The 23,050-nt window shown below is 32.5% G+C and overlaps 1 protein-coding gene across 2 annotated transcripts in view; it reads left to right on the forward strand.

Annotated features, from left to right (window-relative positions):
* The window catches only part of LOC145256320 (calpain-B-like), a 206,845-nt gene that overhangs the window by 163,984 nt on the left and 19,811 nt on the right, over window positions 1–23,050 (forward strand). For both annotated transcript variants that reach the window (XM_080115053.1, XM_080115052.1), the window contains 2 exons: window positions 7,607–7,665; window positions 16,084–16,152. In XM_080115053.1, the coding sequence (XP_079971179.1) occupies window positions 7,607–7,665; window positions 16,084–16,152 (128 nt within the window). The remainder of the gene's footprint in view (window positions 1–7,606; window positions 7,666–16,083; window positions 16,153–23,050) is intronic.

Below are 23,050 nucleotides of genomic sequence, written 5' to 3' on the forward strand. Positions count from 1 at the left end.
CTTCTTTCCTAGAACTGCACGCCTGTGGAACTCTCTTCCGTTTGCCTGTTTCCCACCTGACTACAACTTTGTTGTCTTCAAGTCCAACATAAACAAATTCTTGATGAACCGCCCCCTTAAGTAATCCAATCTACCAAATTTCCATTAATAACGACTACTGCGATAATATCCCATTGATTACTATACACTCAATAACCCTTATCCTCGAATGGCCTCAGGGCCTTAATAAGTGATGACTCCTATGTACGAAAAAAAAAAAAAAGATAGAAAAATAGATAAAATAGTTATCCACGGACATGATATAAAGCATGGAGCGGAGTCAACTCTCGCAAGCATTTAGATAGTGCATCACCACAAAGCTTAAGTAAAAGCTGTTATTAGCGCACAATTATATATATATATATATATATATATATATATATATATATATATATATATATATATATAGCTTGGATGGCTTGCTCTTATATATATGGCTTGCTTTTATACATATTTATTATATATATGGCTGGAGTGGCTTGCTCATCGTTGTGAATATTATATTAAATACAGCTTTATTAATTATTTGATTTTTTCCAAATAATTTTTGCTGCAGTTCACGTTTGGATCATTTGCGCTTGAATTCTTGATTTTCTTTTTTAGTTTTACGGATTACTGTTTCATGAATTAATCGATTGATTAAAAAATTGATTTTATTCTGTTAAAAATACCTTTTATTTTTTCGTAAAAATTTATATATATATATATATATATTAACCCTTATCCTCGAGTGGTCTCTGGGCCTTGATAAGTGGTTATGCTTATGTAATATATATATATATATATTTATATATATATATATATATAAAGTAATGATTAAAGTTAAATTCTTTAGATTAAAATATACATAAAAATATATTCAAGTCAAGAATTTTTTGTTTGAAACAAGGAATATATGGAGAAGAATTATATTTATTTCCTTAATCCATGGATTTTACATAATGGCTCAAATCATCAGAGGAAATGAAATGCAATTAGCAATATGTTCAGCTATGAATAAACAAATATTTTGCTTATCGGCATATTTATTGAAAATGTTTTTTAAAAGGTATTTAGATTGTGCTTAAAAGTCATAGAGAAAGGATATCATACAACCTGACAGTCCAATATCAGGATGAGTTCAATGTTTTCCGGGATATTTCCACTAATTGCATTTCATTTCCTCTGATGATTTGAGCCACTATTGAAAATCCTTGGATTAAGGAAATAAATATAATTCTTTTCCATATATTCCTCGTTTCAAACAATAAATTCTTAACTTAAATATATTTTTATGTATATTTTAATCTACAGAATTTAACTTTAATCCTCAAACTTTTATATTTTGCTCTATTTTTTATATATTGAGTTTGGCCTTTTTGGCTAGGATCGTATTGAAAATATTATCTCACTGTAATATTTAATAGGACAAATACATATATATTCAAATTCATGCTAACCAGTGATGCATTTTTGTTTTTGACAATTGTTTATCATTTGATGAAAAGAGCTTGTCATTGAAAATCCATGGGTTAAGGATTTTTCGTTATTATAATTCCTTGTTTGAATTTGATGGGTCAATAAATATTGTAATCTATTCAATTTTATTTTTAATCGTCTGTTTTTCCTACTTCTTTAATTGTTTCATTTAGCTTTTTATTATCTTGATATTTTAATTTTTAGATGAGATTTTAATTTTAAGATGAGATTTATATTTATCTTTGTAATTCTATTTATGTGTGCGGTAGCTAAATCTGTTGAGTTAGTTCCATTTAAAATCACCATTTTGTGATCATTCAGGATTTTATAGATATAATCGAATCTAATCTACCCAATTTTAAACTATTTATATTTATCGTTATATATCGACGATATCAAAACATTGTTAAACTCACTACTCGTTCAGGCAGCCGCCAATAGCGTAATGGTTAGGAGCCTTGACTGCCGTACAAACGGTCGGGTTTCAATCCTGGCTTGAGGTAGTTGCCTGTCTAGCCGCACTGATGAGCTGTGAAACAGCGAAACAGTACTGTATGTGGATGACTATATATATATATATATATATATATATATATATATATATATATATATATATATTTACTCATATATGCTCCCGCACACATAAATAGAATTACCCCTTTTTATTTACTAATCCATAATTTATTAAGCTCAATGTAGTTACAGAGCTTATAACAAGCAAATGACAACATCATCAAAGGAATAAATGTCAGTATAATTAAAGAATAAATTGTAAGATGGTCAACATCATGAGATTCGGAATATAGATTTTGTCATTTGCTATATATATATATATAAAGAGAGAGAGAGAGAGAGAGAGAGAGAGAGAGAGAGAGAGAGAGAAATTGTTATTGTGCACGACAATGCATATAGGGGAGTTAACTCTCCCAAGCACTTAGGTAGTATATCAACATAAGGTTTACATAAAAGCTGTTATTGCAAAAACTACTAATGAAGTACTCATGTGTATATATATATATATATATATATATATATATATATATATATATATATATATATATATAAAGTATTTAATTAAAAATTTATGTTTATGTAATTTTATTTTTTTAATTTTGGAAAACTTAAAAATTTTTTTTTAATTTTCTCCATGAATTCTTTTTGATATTTAAATACAGAAAACATCAAATTAATGCTTGTATTCACAAAAATTTAAATAAAAAGTTGTTTAAAAGGTACAAAAATATGCATATAGCCCCCCCCCCATACAAAATAATGTCATCCATGGAATAATTAAGAAAATTCACAATGCTTTCTGCAAACCAACCATATTTGGTACAAATAAACTGCAGTCTACGTTTCTTAATTCTTAAGATAAGAATTGATAATTCATATTAATTTTTTGATAATTCATATTATTTTTTTGATAATTCATATTATTTTTTGTATAATTTATATTATTTTTTGTATAATTTATATTATTTTTTGATAATTTATATTATTTATATTATTTTGACCACTTTTGTTATATTGAGTGTTGTTTCCACAACGTTTTGGTTAATGTAACCTCCGACTTTCTTCAGGTGTATCTTGTCGAATCCTTCAGTCAAACTCAGGAATCTGCACTGAATTTCAAACGGAATCTTTTATTCAATCCACGGGAGTAGCATGCTCTTGTTTTATCAGCCATAACTGGATAAAAGTCTTAAATAATTCGCAATTTTATTCTAAGTATTGCTGAAAATTGAACCTTCAGCCTCCAGAGAAATATCATTTACAACTGAATTTTGCTTAGTACTTTATCCAATATGCTGCAATTCCTTGTGACAAGATATGCTTGAAGAAGGTCGGATGTTACATCGGTTGAAACGTTTTAAAAGTCACACTCAAGGTAAGAACAGTAATTCAAAGAATCTAAAGAATACGAATTATGTACCCAGTTTCATACATTAATGTACTATGTTTTATCATCATTCGCTTGTACACAGGGGACACTTTGGCGATCATCTCATCAGTTGGATAGCCTCAAAGACAATTTCTATCTAAACAAACCCTAGAGTATCCCTAAACTGATGAAGGCCATTACAGCACTAGTCAGAAAATGCATGCGTTCCATGTCGTATCCAAATGTAAAATCTTTGAAATCTAGTGAGTGCTGTCTCTTCCTTACTACCTTTTCTTCACAGCAGATACAATGTAAGTCTATCCCTGCTCTATCATAATTTTCATGGCAGGTGCTCGACTGAGCTTCAATCTATGCCATCCTCTCTGTAAAATATTTGTCAAAAACAGTCATCTAGCTACAACCACTATCAATAGTTTCTCCTACTCTTTATCTATATCCGAAACTAAATGAAAATTCCATAAGCAAAGTTTCTTTCCTAGACACACAATACCGCGCGACTGCTTCCAGCTGGCTACGACATGGTTGTTTCCAGGGCCAATGTAAACAAGTTGTTGTTGAGTTGTCCTCTTATACAATCAAATTCTTTCAAATTTCCACCATTACTGATCATCACAGTGGTGTCTCATCGACCATCTGACACACATTAGTCTTTATCTTCGAGTGGCCTTTTGGCCTTGAAAAGAGATGACTTCCTTTACCAAAAAAAACAACAAAAAACAAAAAAAGAATTTGTGAATTTTAATAACGATTTCATTATTGTCATTTTTTTTCAAGGGACGAGGAGTCACCCTGCATTAGTTGAACCTTACAGATTATTTAGTATTATTATGCTTATTTTAATGGAGTTATGCAAGAGAATTAAGAAATTTAACACAAAAATGGCCATATTTAATGGTTATATTTACACATTACATAGGCATTTTTTAATAGATTAATTTATACAATTTTACAGCCACCACTTAATAATTTTAATAAAATAATATATTTTTTGTATGAAAAAAAAATGTAACCCACAATCACCTCATAAAATTTTCAGAAAATCTTTTTTTAAAGATAAAGGCAGCACACATGCATTTATTTGGAGTTTTCTAACACAAAAAAATGCATAGGTTTTGTATTTGTTATTTTTATACTAATAAGTTGGTAGAATGAAGCAATTAACTTTAAGTTTATTTATTAAAAGAAAAAAAACAATGAAAAAAGTTATTTTATTTGTTTGTTAAATCTTTTTTAATTTAATTAAGTTTTTTAATTTAATTAAATTTTTTGATTGTATATACCTTTTTTGATTGCATTAAGTTTTTTAATTGAATTAATTTTTTCATTTAATTTAATAATAATAATAAATTTCTTTATTGCAGCATTTTATTTCTATTTTCAAATTAATTTTTATATCACAAGTTATTTGTAAGATTTTTACTTATAGCATTGATCTATAATCTAGCATGTATCTCTATAATTTAACCATTAATAATTTTTTTTTAAATTTTAATATGTACACCATAAATGAAATAATTTTCAAATTTGAACAATTGCAATATTGATAAAACCATCTTTGAATTTTCAAATTAAACTAATGAACTTTATGTTTAAACTAAATTTAACCATTAAATTAAAATTGACCATTAAACTAAAAAAAAAAAACATTAAATTGAACAACATTGATAAATTAAAAAAAAATAATAATTGATAATGTATAAAAAATATTTTTTTAACTAATTTCGATTTTTTTTATTAGAGTAGAATGAGAAAAGACTATAATTGAAAGAAAAAACAAATATTGCAGGCGTAACACTAATTGTTTGGTAGCTGATTGTTCGGCATCTTTTGTAGTCCAGATAAAATTACCAGAGGAATCCTGATAATCATGCTATCACTAGATTAGTTTAATGGTTGGTTCTATATGCGTCATGCCATCAAAATGTTGCTTTACACTGAACTGCTAGTGGCAGTCTCACTTTTGTTTTTAGATTACATCTTATTTTTGTGTAAATCTAACCCTAGGTATGACATTATGCAGCATAGTTACATTGACACACCGGTTCTCATCAGATCAATGAAGTTAAGCAACACTGAGTTTGATCGATATTACCTGGGTGACCATTTGGGGATACTAGGTGCTTATATGGAAGGAGGTCAGGACCTCTCTGCAAAAAAAACAAAACAAAACAAAAGAAGTTTACATTTACCTTGATCAAGATTTGGATGCAACAGAGGACCGATTGTGAAATATGACAACGATACTCCATCCTAGGATGTATCTGATTCTTATAATTTAAATGGACAAAACAAAGTGTACTTGCTATGTAGATATTTCCAGACAACCATATTGAAAATTACCCACAATCCCCCACAAAATATCAAATAATGAGTTGTAGCTATTATAAAAAGGGCTGTTGTTTGTTTGTATGCGGTGCCTTCAATAAGTTTCCAGACTCTTTTTTTAGGGGCACTTCTATTGATAGAACACACATGAAACTCTAATCATCTTCGAAGTGATCTTCCCCAGCTGCAATGCACCTGTACCATTCAAACAACTTCTGGAAGGCCCCATGGAAGTCCTTTTGTGTGAGCATGTTGATGACCCTTGTCACAGCCTCTTTCATCTCCTCTATTGTCTCATAACAACAAGCTTTTCTTTGAGCTTAGGGAATAAACAAAAGTTACAGGCAGCAAGGTTTGGACTATAGGGAAGGCGAGGAACTATCTTTGTGCCCATCTCGGTCAAATAGTCTGTGATATTTTCTGAGCATCCTTGGGACAAACTTTGTGCAAATCTTCCACATGTTTAGTTCCTCACGAATAATTGTGTGTACAGTTCCCACACTGACATCAAATCGTGCACTTATTGTCTCTATAGACACATGACGGTCCTTATCAATGAAATTCTTTATTTGGCTAATCAACTCAGGTGTTCTGACTTCCTTACACCTCCCATGCTTCTCATCATCTCTCACAGACTTCCTGCTTTCCTTGAATCTCTTATACCACTCAAAAACTGATACTTGATTCATACAAGATGGTCCAAAAGCAGTCTGAAGCATTCCATACGTTTCTGTGGCATTTTTCCAAGTTTAAAACAGGATTTTATTGCATATCGTTATTTTAAACTGTCCTCACGTGTAGATTGAATTTTTGAAATTCACCAGCTGTGACAATCAGGCTTTAGCAGGGTGTATTCCAATTCCTGCTGTAGCTGTTCATTTGAACCTGAAATCATAAAAATTGGTCAGTCATCTCATATAATATATAGCAATAACATACTGAATTTTCAAAAGTCTGCAACAATTTTAAATGCCTGTGCAAAAAAAGTCAGGAAACTCATTGAAGGCGCCTTGTATGTCCAACTAAAAGTAAAAACAAAATTACAAAACAAACACCTACAAAGTTGATATATTCTTAATCGGCGTTGCCCTGGATGAATAATATCTAAAATTTAGAAAAAAGCTTTATTCATTCTCTGGGGGTCAACTGGGTCAAGTTTTGTCACGGGTCGTTGGTTTGTCAGTGTTATTATGTTCTTATTTGGAAAGAAAATTCTTGGAGGAATCTATTATATTAAAGAAAATTGTGTGTATGTCCAGCTAGAGAGGAATGGGCTGGGTGGAGGAGAAAGAGAAGAATTAGGGAGAAGAAAGATTAAAATGGGCAAGAGAGACGGATAGAGAGAAGGGTAGAGAGATAGAAAAGTTTTAATAGAGATATGTTACATTTTTGCCACGGGCAATGCCAGGTAGCCTTGCTTGTTAAAAATGAAAGTTGTTTTTAATTAATTTCTAGCTTTATTTAATCGCAAATCTTTCACTACTAAAAACTAAACAAAACAAAACAAAACGGTTTTATATGATTTCGCCAAATTTAACAAAAATTATTTGTTATTTAAAAAATTATTTGTTCTTTAAAAAAATTATTTGCTATTTAAAAATTATTTTTATTCAAAACAATTATTTGTTATTTAAAAAAATATTATTTAAAAAATTATTTATTTAAAAAATTATTTGTTATTTAAAATATTATTTGTTATTTTAAAATTATTTGTTATTTAAAAATATTATTTGTTATTTAAAATAAAATTTCATTGATGAAACAATTCCATTAAAATTGTAATTTGTAATTAACCGTAATTTCTTTTTCAAATTGACAGAATTTTTGATGCGTTTCTGACGACTTTTTGCTTTAAATCATTTGTTTTCTCTTTTTTTACAGAATTTCGTTTCGATGGATTTGGAATTGAAGCCTGTCGCAGTATGGTGGCCATGCATGACGTATCCTTTGTTTCTATTTCATGAGAGAAGAAATTCAAGCATCTTACTATCACTAATCAATGCCGCAACTCATTTTTTTTTCTTCTCCTACGACGCTATGGCACTTGTGTTTCAGGATTGTCTGATGTTGTTCCAGCTCGTTTGACTCGTTGGTCTAGTGGTCTTCATCAATTTGCTATTTTCGTACCTCATTGTAATACAGCTTCCTATTCTTCTAGCTTCTTTCTTGTGGAACTCTCTTCCTGCTCACTGTTTTCCTCCTACTTATAGCCTTGTTTTTTTGGAGGGGAGGGGGTCAAATCTAAGTTCAATATGCATCTCTTATTGTGGTACTCATAGTTCATTCTCCTAGTTCCTTTCATCACATGGCTTTATGCCTTGTCTGGAATAACCGCCATAAAAAATGCTAAACATTTTTATAAATGTAAGCCCTAAAAACAATCTGATGACAGAAAGGCGTGTGTTCTATAATGTTATATTTGTCCTCGCTATGGCATCAATTCAAATAGAGCAAAACTTAGGCGCAGGTGTTTAGAGATGAGGTCAAAATAGTTATTGTTCCATACAAGTTTAAAATGAATAAAATGAATAAAATGAATGAAAGAGAATAGAAAATTCCTTTAGAAGTTAAAAGTGGAATGAGAGAGACATGTGCAGGAAGTTGCCATGGGTGGAAGTCTCAAGTGACATGCAACCAGGAAAAGTGAAAAGTTTCTCTTTTTGGTAGATAAACTGAGTGGGTTCAGTCCTAGTTCTTGAGGTATCATGTCCAAAAAATTTGTGATGCTCCAATGATTAACATATTATGCACACACACACACACACACACACACACACACACACACACACACACACACACACACACACACACACACACACGTGAGCATATTATTATTATTATTATTATTTTATGTATCAACATTAAAGTTTATGTATCTATTTTCAGTACTATCTTCAACAGTGCTCGATACGTAAGTAGAGTTAGGTAGTAAGTTTTTAAAATATATATGATAATTACACTACACAGAATTTTCTACGTTTTATCATTGTGAGGATTCGTCAGGCTATTGTATATAATCAATCTTGCTATGTGTTTTTATATGTTACCGTGGTACTCGGTTTGCTAGTCAGTCAATCAGATTTTTTGCTACTTACACTCCCATTTATCATAGTAAATGGGCGCCCGTTTATTGGGCAAGGGTATTTTGATCTCTAATTCATCTGTTTCTTTGCCCTTTTTTGGCAGGGATCCAGTTTCTTTTTTCTTCATGCTAGGAAGTAACTTGATTTTAATCTGGGTATTTTTCACTTACATTTTATTTTATACTATTTGCGTATTTGCTTATTCATTAATTACCATTGCATTTATTATTATCATTTACTATATATATATATATATATATATATATATATATATATATATATATATATATATATATATATATACATATGTACATACATACATATATACATATGTACATATACATATGTACATATATATATATATATATATAAGCCTGAAGAATCCTAGAGTGGATGAAACACGGAATATTCAGTGTAGTTTAATCACAATATATTTTTTATAACTTACTAACTAGCTCTACCTACGTATTGAGCACTTTTGAAGTAAATACTTAAAGTTTACGCATAAATTTATACTTTTGTATATTAATTTTATGTGAGTAAATGAAATAGTTATATATATATATATATATATATATATATATATATATATATATATATATATAAAGAGAGAGAGAGAGAAAGAAAGAGAGAGAAAGAGGGAGAGATAAGGTTATATAATATATATATTCTCTCTATATTTATAAATAGACAGATAGAGAGAGAGAAGGAAGAAAAATAAAGAAAGAAAGAGAGAGTGAAAGTTATGAAAATATATATGGCAATTAAGCTACAGAAAATCTTCCATGTTTCATCTTCATAGGAACACGTCAAGCTAAAATTTATGGAATTGATGTTCAATTTAGTTAATCAAACAGATTCATTGTTATTCCCAGCCACAAGTTAATGTTCCCATTATTCAATTGCAAGACTTCTCTCAGATAAAGGTTAGGCTGACTTTCACTGCCTAGTCATATGATTTTGAATTGGAAACTAGCCCTTTTTTTGTGAATATGTTGAAATAATAGGTGACCTTGTTTTAACGCATTTATACTTGAAGTACTTTTTTTTAATTTTCATTGGGTAAGTTTTTTTTTCTCATGTACTGTTATCCTAAAGTATAGTTTATGCAGTGTATACAGTTGCTTGCTCTTTCACATTTACAGTTTAATAGGTTTCAGAAGTCTTTCCAGTTTGGAATCTCAAATTCAGTGACTCATCAACATTAAATTCACATATTGTATTTGTATTGCGTTCATTAACATAAAATATTTTATTTTATATTTTATTAATTTATTATTTGTAATGAGTCTATATTTATTTACTTAGATTAATAATAATAACTTAGATAACTGTCAAATCTAAAATGCATGTGTTTATGTATATTTTTATACGAAACTAATTATTAGATCTGTATATATTATTAGCCTTTAATTGATATCTAAACCCTTATTAGCTATAATTTTTTATAACAGGTTTCTGTTATTTCCATGTAATTAGTTTTAATTAACCATTTTTAACATTAATATGGAAGATTTTGTGATTTTTTCCAATCCTTTATTTATTATCAGTCTGAGGGAGATAACTTACTTTCAAGAGATATTATCCTATCCCACCTATTGATACTTACTATATATATATATATACTAGCAATAGTACCCGTCGTTAACTGGGTTCAAAAACAGCCTACAGAAAATGCACTTTGATTTATTAAAATATGGTAGGTTATGAAAAGGAAGGGTTGTAAAGAGATAGCTTCGAATTTGGGGGTATCAAAACCAAAGCAAAATATTATGAAAGTAAAAATAAAATAGATAAACCCCATAATTTATTATACCATACCTGTTCACACTGAAACACTTATCACAATATTCTGTGGATCTATATTAAAAAACCTTGTTAAACTTTGTTACATATTTCCATTCTATGGAGGTCAGACGCGAACGAACACCCCATAATTTTATTATACCATATCTCTTCAAACTGAAACATTATTATCAAAGTATACTTATGCAGATAGATATGAAAAGTCTTTATTAAAGTGTGTGCCTATTTCCATTCTATGGAGGCCAGGAGCGAACGCAGACCCCACAATTTTATTATACCATCCCTATTTAAGTTAAAACATACTTATCAAAGTATTATTATGTACATCTATATCAAAACACTTGTAAACGTTTTGGTTTAATTTAAAAAATTTTTATTTCCATACTTTGTGGACCAGGCGCGAACGCAGACCCCACAATTTTAATGAACCACCGTTCTGCCAGATCAAACATACCCATTCCTGTGTCTCGATACATCTTGTATCATTATATTTAATCAGTTTTCTAAAATAGTCAACCATATATGAGCCTACACGTCCACCCCTTTTAAGTAACTAATGACTGTTTAAAACATACAGTTACTATTAGATACAATACGTATCTTCTAGATTCTTCTTTATTTCTTTGTGGTCGTCGCTGTCAAGATGCAAACAACATACGGGAATTTTTTTAGTTTTGCAACTATTGCATGCTTACACCTAACAAATTAATAACAAATGCTGTAAAGCTTAGATTTATACTTCTAAAAGATTATTGCGGTAAAATACATGCACGGTGGATTCTGAGATTACTGTTTAACATAAAAAAAAACACTTCTCTACAGGACGCAATGGTGCTAAAAAAAACAAATGCAAACAATAATCGCTCAAAAACAGAAAATTAAATATTGGTAACCTTAAAATTATCCGAATATTTCATAAATACTGGCAACTTATTCTTAACAATTCAACATGTTAACATACGTGCGGAAGTAAAAAAAAAAAAAAAAAAAGAGATGTTCCTGCACTTTTGATACCGCGCTATTTTTTTATTGTTTTTTTTTTTTTTCAGGTTAAATTCAAGTTTTACGATATCTTTTTTTTTGATTAACACCCCCCTCCTCGTTTTAAGAATGGCTTTCGAAATAATAATGTTATTATTTCAGCACGTTATCAAAAGTGCACAAGTACCCCCCAAAATATACATAACGTCTTTTAACACTCGATAATCGCACAAACATATAAAATTAAATCAACTTCTAAACATGATGCGATTCTGCTAAAAAACCTAAAAATTAAATACTGGAATTCTTTAAATTTTACTACGTTGAGTTCTAACAAAAAGTTTGAGAATTACTGGCATTTTACCATGTATTGCTAACTCTTTCCTTGCGCAGACGGAACTACCATAAAATGTAAACAAATACATATTGCTCTTTTTTTTTTTGCACAAACGGAACACTCTCAAAATGTAAACACAGCATTGGTTTGGGAATGTAAATATGCACAAAATACCGTCACACGATTACCCCCCACCCCCAAAAAAACTACCCTGAAAAAAATCTTTTATTGGTACCAATATTTTCTTTTCTATTTTTGAGCGCGTATCAAACCTTTAATGATGCTATATTTGTTTTTTTTTGGGGGGGGAGGTGCATTTTCTATTCTTGTTGACGATTTGATTTAATTTTATATTTTTGACCGAGTACCTGGGCTTCAAAGCTGTGACTTATCATGTCGACACTTTCTTTTTAGAACAATAAACGCTTACAAATAAGTTAAAACACCAAAATATTGTGCAGGTAAATTTTAAAGTAAATTTTATTGCCTACGGAAACACTTATTTGTTATATATTTGTTTTGTTTTGATTTTTTTTTTTTTACCAATTTTACTTTCTGTGGAGTATTTTATTTAATTTTCTTTTTCTGGCCGATTATTGAGACTTCACAGACGTCATCTTTTTTTCTTTTTTTTCTTATACATGTATGCTACCATGCTGGAATTATTGCGGTATTACTTAGAAAACCCATTCTTTACATGCAGAAGGGAGGGTGTTTTGTAAATATTCTGTACTTTCACCTAACAAGTCCAAAAAAAGATGGCGTAAAACTATAATTTCATTTAATAATATTTGTGGAAGATTGTATCCCCCAACCACAAAAAAGAAACAGCCAGGACTACTTTTTCCTTCTTGGTCTTAATATTTATGATGAATGCCCTAAAAATTGACCAATAAGAAGGTGTGCTAGAGCTACTTTTAGAAAAAAAGTAGCCAACTTGAAAGATATTGTAATTGGTAGAAGGCTGTTATCTACCACTGATTTCGATCATTCTAAAGAGTTAATATACAGTGAGAATCCCTCTTGGAAATGGTTTTTCCTATTGGAAAAGTTTTTTTCCTCTTGGAAATGGTTTTTCTTCTTGGAAAAGTTTTTTTTCTCTTGGAAAAGTTTTTACTTTATATTATTTTTTTAATAGATCGTAATCTTTTGAAGGTATAACAAATAAGTATGTAATAATGTTTTCCCCTTAAATATTTTTTTTAGAATCCGCCAGTATCTGCAGGTTATCGCCCCAAACCAGCACTAATGGCCAGTAACCAACAGTGCTGACAATCACAGACAGTGGCTTCCTCTAGGTGCCACTGGAAAACAATGCCTGGCAGTGAAAGCCAGATTATTTCATTTGGGCCACGGCCGCCAGTATTCGCTATTTTCCAGGGATGGCAATGGCCATCAACAACAACGGTCCTTAATTAATTTTTTCGAGAGGGGGGGGGCGAGTTGCATGCTTCCACTGGGCAATGCCGGTTAAGGGGTCCTGCTAGTATATACATACTTATGGTTTTTCACATCAGCTGACCCATTGAGAGCTAGCATGCTGTGAAATCCTAACTAACCCTAACTGAACTGTTCGTAAGATGTGTATTATATAGTAAGTATAATGCAGGTATGTTTGATAAAAACTGCGAATAATGCTTTCACTGTTTTGGTTGGCTTTCATCTCTGATGGTGAACATCTGTTTATTCAGTAAATCCTGCTTTTTTTTTTCTTTTCTTTTTTTTTGGTGGCACCATTTACCCTAGATTCATGAAAGAATCGTGTGGCTAAAATTAGAGAAATTCTTCAAGAGATGCGGGAAGTTTGTTGCAGACTGTTTATGAAGAATTGGCGTGTTTCGATGGGATGGGCTTGGAAATTAGAGCAGAACCAGATAGCTTGAATTACGAGGATCGGCCAAAAGAATTTCACCGGAAAAGTTTGGATCAACTAATTGCTAAAGCATTAAACAAACAAAAAAATCAACTCGAAAATCGACCTGGAAATAAAAGAGATGTTTTGAATAACTTTACAACTATAAAATACGGTTATACTGTACAACTCGACCACTACAAAGTGATTTTTCACACACACACACACACACACACACACACACACACACACACGCACGCACGCACGCACACACACACACGCACGCACACACGCACACACATACATACATATATATATATATATATATATATATATATATGTTTCTCTCTGATAGGTTCATAAGACTAGTAGTTGATGGGCAAAAATCAGAAGCTCACAGTATTAATGCTGGAGTCCCTCAGGGGTCCATCCTGGGCCCAACTCTTTTTCTGATCTACATTAATGATCTTCCAAATCACATCCTTACATCATTCGTAGACATTTATGGTAGCACGTCTAAGACAGTAAACGACCAAGTTCTCTCCGATTCTCTCTCCTCTGATCTTGATCACGTTGTACAATGGAGAAAGGAGTGGCTGGTTACTTTTAATGCATCTAAAACCAAGCTTCTATCTTTACATCATCAACGTTCTGATCCCCATCTGGCATCAATTAAAATGAATGGCTTTCGTTTTGGGGAAGCCTCAAGTTTTGACAAGCTTCTGGGCTTGATCTTTACTCCTGATCTTAAATGGAACACTGTTGCCAAGGCCGCTGGAAAAATGGTGGGATCCTTCTATCGATCCAGTAGATATCTCACTACTGATGCAATTCTCTATCTATATAAGAGCCAGGTACGTGTAAGGATGGAATACTGTTGCCACATCTGGGCAGGAGCTGCTAGAAAGGACTTGTCCTGCCTTGATAGAGTTCAAAATAGACTTTGTAGCCTTGTAGGAGATGTCCTTTTCTCTTCGCTGCAACCTCTATCTCACAGAAGAGATATTGCGAGTTTGTCTCTGCTTTATCGTTATTTTCATGGAAAGTGTTAGGCTGAGCTTCAATCTATGGTCCCCCTTCGCCAAACATTCACAAGTCACACTCATCTAGCTGAAAACACTATCAATAATTTCCCCCACTCTTTATCTGTGCCTACACCTAAACATAGATTCCATGAACAAAGCTTCTTTCTTAGAACTGCACGCCTATGGAATTGTCTTCCGTTTTCCTGCTTTCCAGTGAACTACAATATCGTTGTCTCCAAGTCCAACGTAAACAAGTTCTTGATGAGTTGTTCCACTTGTTAACAAATTTACCGAATTTCCATTACTAACGATTACTTTATTGTCCAACTGACTACTGTACATTCTTAACCCTTATCCTCGAGTGGTCTCTGGGCCTTGATAAGTGGTTATGCCGATGTAATATATATATATATATATATATATATATATATATATATATATATATATATATATATATTAGTGATTGGACGATTCCATTATTTATTATTCTGTAATAAATTCCAGATTCTGATACAATTGCCGCTTCAGTAAGTCCCATGTTATTAACTAAATTAATAGGTGCTGCGTTTTTAAAGACATTTAAGTATGTTATTGTTGCTATTCAAACATATGCATCATCAGAGATAATTATCAGTAAAGATTGTAGATTATTTATAAATAAATCCCAGTATTAATTATATCAATCGGTTTTATGTTACTTTGAAAGGCAGTCAAGAATAATATTGCTGTTATTGAATTTTTTTTTTTATATTTAATTAGTAGTGCTACTAGTAGATTAAATTTTTGCTTCTCAGTGGTTTGTTCAAGAATAGATGTGCTTTCAACTAAAAAAATTTTGAAATTGGAAGCAGGGACAAGAATGCTGGTTCATAAGGTGTTTAGCAATGGTGATGTTGTCAGAAAGATGCATGGTTAATCTCCTGACAAAAGCGCCATTTCCAAACATCTTGCTAACCAACATTGCCAAAAAAAAAAGTAAATCTACTCAAAGATTAAGTTGTTGCAAAAATAATGGCTGCATGTGAGTAAAATGACCAAAGGGAAGTAATTCGTTGAAAAAAATGTAAAAAGCAAGAGTGAAGAGCTCTTTCTTTATTACCACACTTAATATCACTTCTTCTTCTTATTGTTGTTGTTGTTGTTATTGCACTTATATTATTGTTGTTATTATTATTACACTTATATTATTGTGTAATTATTCACACGAACTTGTATAATTATAATGTTTTGGACATTTTGAAGGATTTTTATTTTCCTTAACTGATTTTTTTTAGGGAGACATGTCTGGAAAATTGGGTTTTGATGAATTCCAGACACTTTGGAAGGATTTATTCCGTTGGAAGGTAAGATTTTCTGGCAGGTGCTTATCTAGTTTCACCTTAATATTTAAAATTACTTGTAAAAAGAAAACAAAATAGCAGAAAAGGTTGGTTATATACTTTCGTGTAATGTTAAAAAATCAGTACACCAAAAATTACACAAATTTGTTTTGTATTTTTGAACATTCAAAGTTCACCACTATTAAAATATGAAATTAGAGCAGAGATCAAGAAAGTGAAATTGAGAAAGTCCCCCTGGACCTCACGCGATACTGTAGGGAAATGCGTGACTTACCTACCTAGCACGTGTGCATAATTCAACGGTCGTGGAACGAAATGAATGAAGAAGAAAGAAACAAAAATGGCTGCCTTATCTCTTTATATGCGTGCAATGTTACTACCTGATATGCAGATGAGATGCTCCTGGTTGGAGATAAAAGAGGGTTGATTTTCCAGAGAGGACGTTCATTTTGAAGTTGGATTTTGAAGAAGTAAGTTCGATCAGCAGGAGTGCTTTTGCAGTTGAGAGAAGGTGCGTTACGTGTTTGGAAGTTTAGACAACAGTGTCAAACTTAACCAAGAAATTGTTGATGTGAAGGGCAGAAGAAATAACACATGGGTTATTTAATTATAGATACAGAAATGTTGAAATATTCTTGATGATTTTGGAATTAAGAAAATAACAGAGATTGCAAATGAGATTTACAATACAGGTGATTTTCCAACGGAACTAATAAAATCAATATTCAATCTAATAAAATCAATATTCATAGCCTTACCAAAGAAACCTGGTACCATTGAATGTGGATTACATCGCATGATTAGCTTAATGAGCCACGTAACTAAGCTTATTCTTTAAGGGTGTGAGTTCCATATAGAAACGCTGATTTAATTTGAATAAAATAAAATACGCATCAAGTGTGTTTGAAAGCCAAATCACAACGTAATATTAGGAAAAACTTTCTTTCTCCAACTTTACAACGTGGCAAGGAAGAAGAAAATGAAAAAAAAAGAAAGAAAATAATATACTGAGGATGGAGTATAGCTCCGAAATATATTTTTGTTATAAATTTCAAACAAGTAAAACATTTGTTTATTTTCCTACTATTACGTTGTGATTTGGCTTTTATTTTTGGATATTTCTAACTTGCAGTATATATAATGTCAAACATTAAAATAAATCTTTAAAACATATTTACATTTTATGAATATTAGGACAACAGAGTTTTCTTTGAATAAAATAAAATCAAAACATTAATATTAGGAAAATAAACAAATGTTTTACTTGTTTGAAATTTATAGCAAATAAAATATTTATTTCCATACTATTACAATGTGATTTGACTTTCAAGCGCACTTGATGCATATTTTATTTTAAGTTCATTCTATCAGTATTATTACAACGTGTATGAAGATTGTAAGAATTGAAATTGATTTGACTTACCGGAAGTGGGTCGGAGGGAAGAAAAGACACTGAACTGCTGTTTGCCGTTACTGAGAAACTGGGTGTCTATTTCCTACTAAGTTAAATAGACATTCTAATCTCGTTGGAAATCATGTTGGAATTCTCGCCACTGAGAGTTAATATGTATAAAAGGAGTTATCTCACTACGGGTTAGTGATTAGTTAAGAACCTAGTTAACTAGCTTGCTAGTCGGTTGGCGTCTCTTAGACTGATTACCTCGTTACTGTTGTTCGGCAAACGTTACCTGTTAATTGTTACCTTTACAAGGAAAGAAAAGACTGCTTGTGAGCAATGTCACCATTTCGTTGCAAGCCCTTACCGCCTTTTCTTACCCCCCTCCCCTCTTCTGGTTGGTGAAATAATCCCGACAAAATTGCCACGAAATGGTGACGTTGCTTACAAGCAGTCTTTTCTTTCCTTGTAAAGATAACAATTAACAGGTAACGAAGAGACGCCAACCGACTAGCAAGCTAGGTAACTAGGTTCTTAACTAATCACTAACCCGTAGTGAGATAACTCCTTTTATACATACTAACTCTCAGTGGCGAGAATTCCAACGTGATTTCCAACGAGATTAGAATGTCTATTTAACTTAGTAGGAAATAGAGATCCAGTTTCTCAGTAACGGCAAACAGCAGTTCAGTGTCTTTTCCCTCCGACCCAAATCAATTTCAATTCTTACAAGATTTATATTACCTGAAATCTCGGATGTTCAGTGTGACCTTGTAAAATATAAAGAAACAAGAAACGCCACGTTTACTAAAAAAAAAAAAACTTGCAGAACGGTCAACAAGATTTGTATCTGCATTTTTAGATTATTGTAAAGCATTTGATCGAATATGTCATGAACCACTGCTGGAGATGTTACAATCATTGGATATTGATGGAAAGGATCTGCGAATGTTACGAAATTTATACTGGGAGCAAATAGTTGCAGTAGCAAAATAGATAACAAGTGGCAAAGATCCAAAGAGGAGCAAGACAAGGGTGTGTAATACCGCCTTACCTATTCCCTTACTGCCTTTTCTTACCCCCCCCCCTTTCTTGTTGGTGAAATAATCCCGACGAAATTGCACCGAAATTGTGACGTTGCTTACAAGCAGTCTTTTCTTGTAAAGGTAACAATTAACTTACATCTAGGGATCTCCACTGTGAAGGGGTGGGATTTAGCTGCTTGTCGAGTTTGTCGGGGGTATTTACGTCGAGGGGGCACAAGTGCTTGCAGTTCGTCACCATTAAATTACTTGTAGAAAAGGCAGAGGGATGCAATATTTCGTCGATGGGACAGGGGCTGAAGTTTAGATGCCAGTTTAGGACCTATCAGATTTGCAACTCTTTTTTTAACCTTGTGTAGGAGCAAGAGACTAATGGTAGATGCACCAGCCCAAATATGACAATAATAATCCATACATGAGTGAATGGTGGCCTTATAGATTTATAGGATACTTTCGGGCGTTAGTATCTTTCTAGCACGGTAGAGAGAACTTACCTTCTTCGCAGCGGTCCTGGCGATACTCTCAATGTAATTGTTCCAACTCATGTTTCCTAAGAGCGTTAGGCTGAGGAGTTTAAAGGATGTACTTTTAGATAAAGAGTCATTGGCCATTGCTATTGGTGGTAGAGAAGGTTTCTTGTGATTATTGAAGGAAACCAGTTTAGTCTTGGCAGCATTGAATGTGACCATCCATTTATGTCCCCATTCCACTACAGATTTGAGATCATCCTCTAGTGTTTCTGCCATTTCTTTAGATAGGTGTTCATTTGTTTTCCTGTCGTGTCTGTTATAGAGTGCGGTGTCGTCAGCATATATACTCATCTCAATTTTGTCAGGGAGGTCATTTATGAATATTAGGAATAACAGAGGTCCCAGGATAGATCCCTGAGGCACTCCCGCATTTATATCGTATTGTTTAGATGTATGACCATTGAGGACAACCTGGGTTTTTCTCTTATCTAAGAAGGATTTAATTATATCATGTATTCTTCCAGTGACAGTATGGTGATATTTGGCAAAGAAGTCATACCTACATGTGATTTCACAATTGGAAGCACGTAAGTTACTCAGGTGGATAAATCCAGTTACCTCGGATCATGGATTACATCTATAGGACGATCGTGGTGTGATATAAGATCACGTATAACTCAAAGTAAACAAGCATTTATCAAACTTGACTCGATATTATGATCCGATGCCATCACGCTCAAGACTAGACAACATATTTTTTAAGGCGTATATTTGCTCTGCCTTGTTATATGGTTGTAAAAGCTGGACTATCTGCCCCAAAATGCAGAAAGGCATTAATGGTGCAGAAATTTGGTTTATGAGACAAATTTTGTGGGTCGTTTGGAAAGATTACATTTCTAATGGGGAAATATGGACTAGATCTGGATGCACTAATGAAATGCTGATAGAAACTATCATAAAAAGACAAATGATGTTCTTACAGGAAAACAAATGAACATCTGGTATTGACTGGTAGAATGCCAGGATCGAAAAAGCAAGATCGACCAAGACGCACTTTGATAAACAACTTGATCAATTTGACGGAATTATTATGAAATATTCAGCTGTTTTGGGCTATGGACAGCCGCCCGCATTAGAGAGCCATGATTGCCAATTCTGTTAAACAGCAGAGCAGCTGATGATAATTTTTGCCATACAAAAAAAAAAATTGATTGTTGAATTCTCTCATCGGTTATTTTTCGCCTTCATTAAAGTCAATACGAAAGGGGACATAACTCAAACTTTTAGAGTTAATAAAGTCCCCCACTCCCTCCCTCTCTCTATGTTAAGAATGGAAGAAAAAATTTGCAAGGGAATGATTTGATTTGATTTTTTTTAAAAACAATTGGATAAATTGGCATAAATTTTGGTATACAGCTGTTTTTTTAACCTAACAAGTAAGTACAATATAAAGCTTTATGCAATTGTAATTTTTTAATATTAATGTAAAACTTGATGAACTCTGACTTTATTTTTCTTACGACAGCCAACAAGTAGAAATTCAGGCAAGATTTAAAAAAAATGAAAAAACCTGATCATTTCTTTCACATTTTTATTCAAACGGAAAACTTCCAAGATGATTATTTAAGTTCAATGTCAGCAATTTAAATTAAAATTCTAAATAGAATCGAACCAAAATTTGTAGAGGACCAGGATATAATAATACCCTAACTCGCCACAAGAAAATAATGAAATGAATGGAATTGAAGGAAACAAAAACTCAATTGATGGATAAGATAAACGTCGTTTATTCACTGTTGAAAGAATGAATGTTTTAGATATAACATGTGTTCATGTCCGCGCGGGTGTAACCATCGTTCATTGCGGGACTGGTGTTGTAGAAAGAAAAGGAAATGTGTGTTCATCTCAAGTTCGGGTCACTATCGTTTGTTCATGCGTGGGAAGAGAAGTGAGTAATGTAATGGAACGAGAAATGGCAGTCCATCGTGTAGAACAAGAAAAGGATAGAGGGTTGACATCAGTTAGCAGTCAGCTACACGAAAGTGTTCTCTGGCACAAGTAGTAGATAGAGAGAGAAAGCGTGTACGTACTGTCTGTTGGCCTTTTGTCCCACATAGTAGTAAATGGCGTGAGGTACGCGCGTGCGCGCGCATGCCAAAAAGGCACGCCGTCAGTCCGTAGACTGGACAGTTTGAAAGCTGGTCCTAAAAGGAAGAAGCCGCTTATTGCTCTTTCTTTTATACTTGTTTCCGGTGGTCTTTTGCGCATGTGTGTATTTCCTTTGAAAGGAAGTGACGTCGTCCATCTGTGTAAATACGTGTGCACATGTGTGAATACACGTGTGTACGTTAGCGTGTGTGTATATACATGTGAATGTGAGTGTATGTACACGAACGTGAATATATGTACGTGTGTGGACGTGGGCGCGTATGTTTGTGTGTGCGTATGTATATGACAAGTAATATAGCTTGAAATGTGAATGTGTGTTTTTGTGTGAGACTAGGAAAGGCGTGCGCAAATTCATCAAATTGATATTTCTTTATGCATTAACTATTGATTTGTGCATTTTATTCATTTATTTGTCTACATCTTCATGAAATGTCGTCCAAATTGTGGACACAGAAGAGGTGGAGATTGTCGACATTGTTACCAGAGATGAGGAGGCCATAAAACAGTATAGAAAGTTGTTCAAATTATAGAAACAGAGGAATCGACCACCAACCTGCTGTGGAGATGGTCCACAAAGCAGTATGGAATGTGGTACAAATTGTCGACACAGAAGAGGGAACCACCAACGTGTTGTGGAGATGGTCCACATTGTTGTGAGAGATGAATAAGTTACAAAACAGTATAGAATGTCGTCAAAATTGTGAGCATGAAGGAGCAATCAGCTACCTGTGAGAGATGGTCTAAATTGTTCCCAAAGAATAGGTGACTACCAGCCTGCGTGTGGAATATGGTCTAAATTATGGACATTATTGCTTTCCTCAACAGTGAACTGTTGTAGTTTTCTTCTTTGTCTCCTTTGGGCTTCTGTGTTAACTCCAGTAAATAATCCTTCATGCTTCAATGCGGTATGTATACACAGCCTTCTTCAAATAAATTCTGTCGTTCTGCTTGCTTTTATCCAGCCCAGGATAATCTAATTTGCATATGAACGGCGAGAATTCACGTTACTTTCATAAGGTCATTGAGCATAATTGAATCTTTCGATAGCTCGGATAATATTGCCAACTGTGATCCTGATGGAAGACAGGGAAATCTGGAGAGAGAGAGAGAGAGAGAGAGAGAGAGAGAGAGAGAGAGAGAGAGAGAGAGAGAGAGAGAGTCACATGGGTCTGGGTAAGGAGCCTGATCAGATAAGATAAAATTGAGCATAAAATAAGCTGCGCATCACCATTTTGTTTTTTCTGTTGTTAAGTAACTGAAATTTACAAAACGCGTAGACTTGTGAACGTTTCTGAAGTAAGTTACTTTCACAATTATTACAATTTTTCCTACAGACGCAGGAATGAGAGATTATTAACCTTTGTGAAATGTGTTTTACATTGTATGAATAGAGGAAGAGTCTATTAACTTGTGTGGAATACGGTCCAAATGGTTGCCAAATAGAAGGGGAGCATCAGTCTAATTTGGTCCAGATGATTGATTGATTTCTTTCTTTCTTTATTTTTCTGTTTTTTTTTTTTGTCTTGCTTTCTTTTAAAAAAAAAAGTTTTGCAATGGGAAAATTTTCCCTTTTTAATTTATACTTTTTATATTCTGTAATCTTCTTTTTTAGCAAAGACTTTTTATTTAAAAAATCATTTTATCATATTTTCTTTTTGTTATGTTTTTTTTTTGTATTAAAAAACAACAACAGTATTTAAAACCAAAATCATTTTTTTTATTTTATTTGTAAGGATATTTTATGACTCCTTTTTTGTACAAAACCCTTTTTATTTATTTTTATTTTTTTTCTATATTTCAAAACTTTTTTTAAAATTTTATTA

Source organism: Euprymna scolopes, chromosome 32 (assembly GCF_053919585.1).
Source record: "Euprymna scolopes isolate OS-2025 chromosome 32, ASM5391958v1, whole genome shotgun sequence".
Taxonomy (NCBI): domain Eukaryota; kingdom Metazoa; phylum Mollusca; class Cephalopoda; order Sepiida; family Sepiolidae; genus Euprymna; species Euprymna scolopes.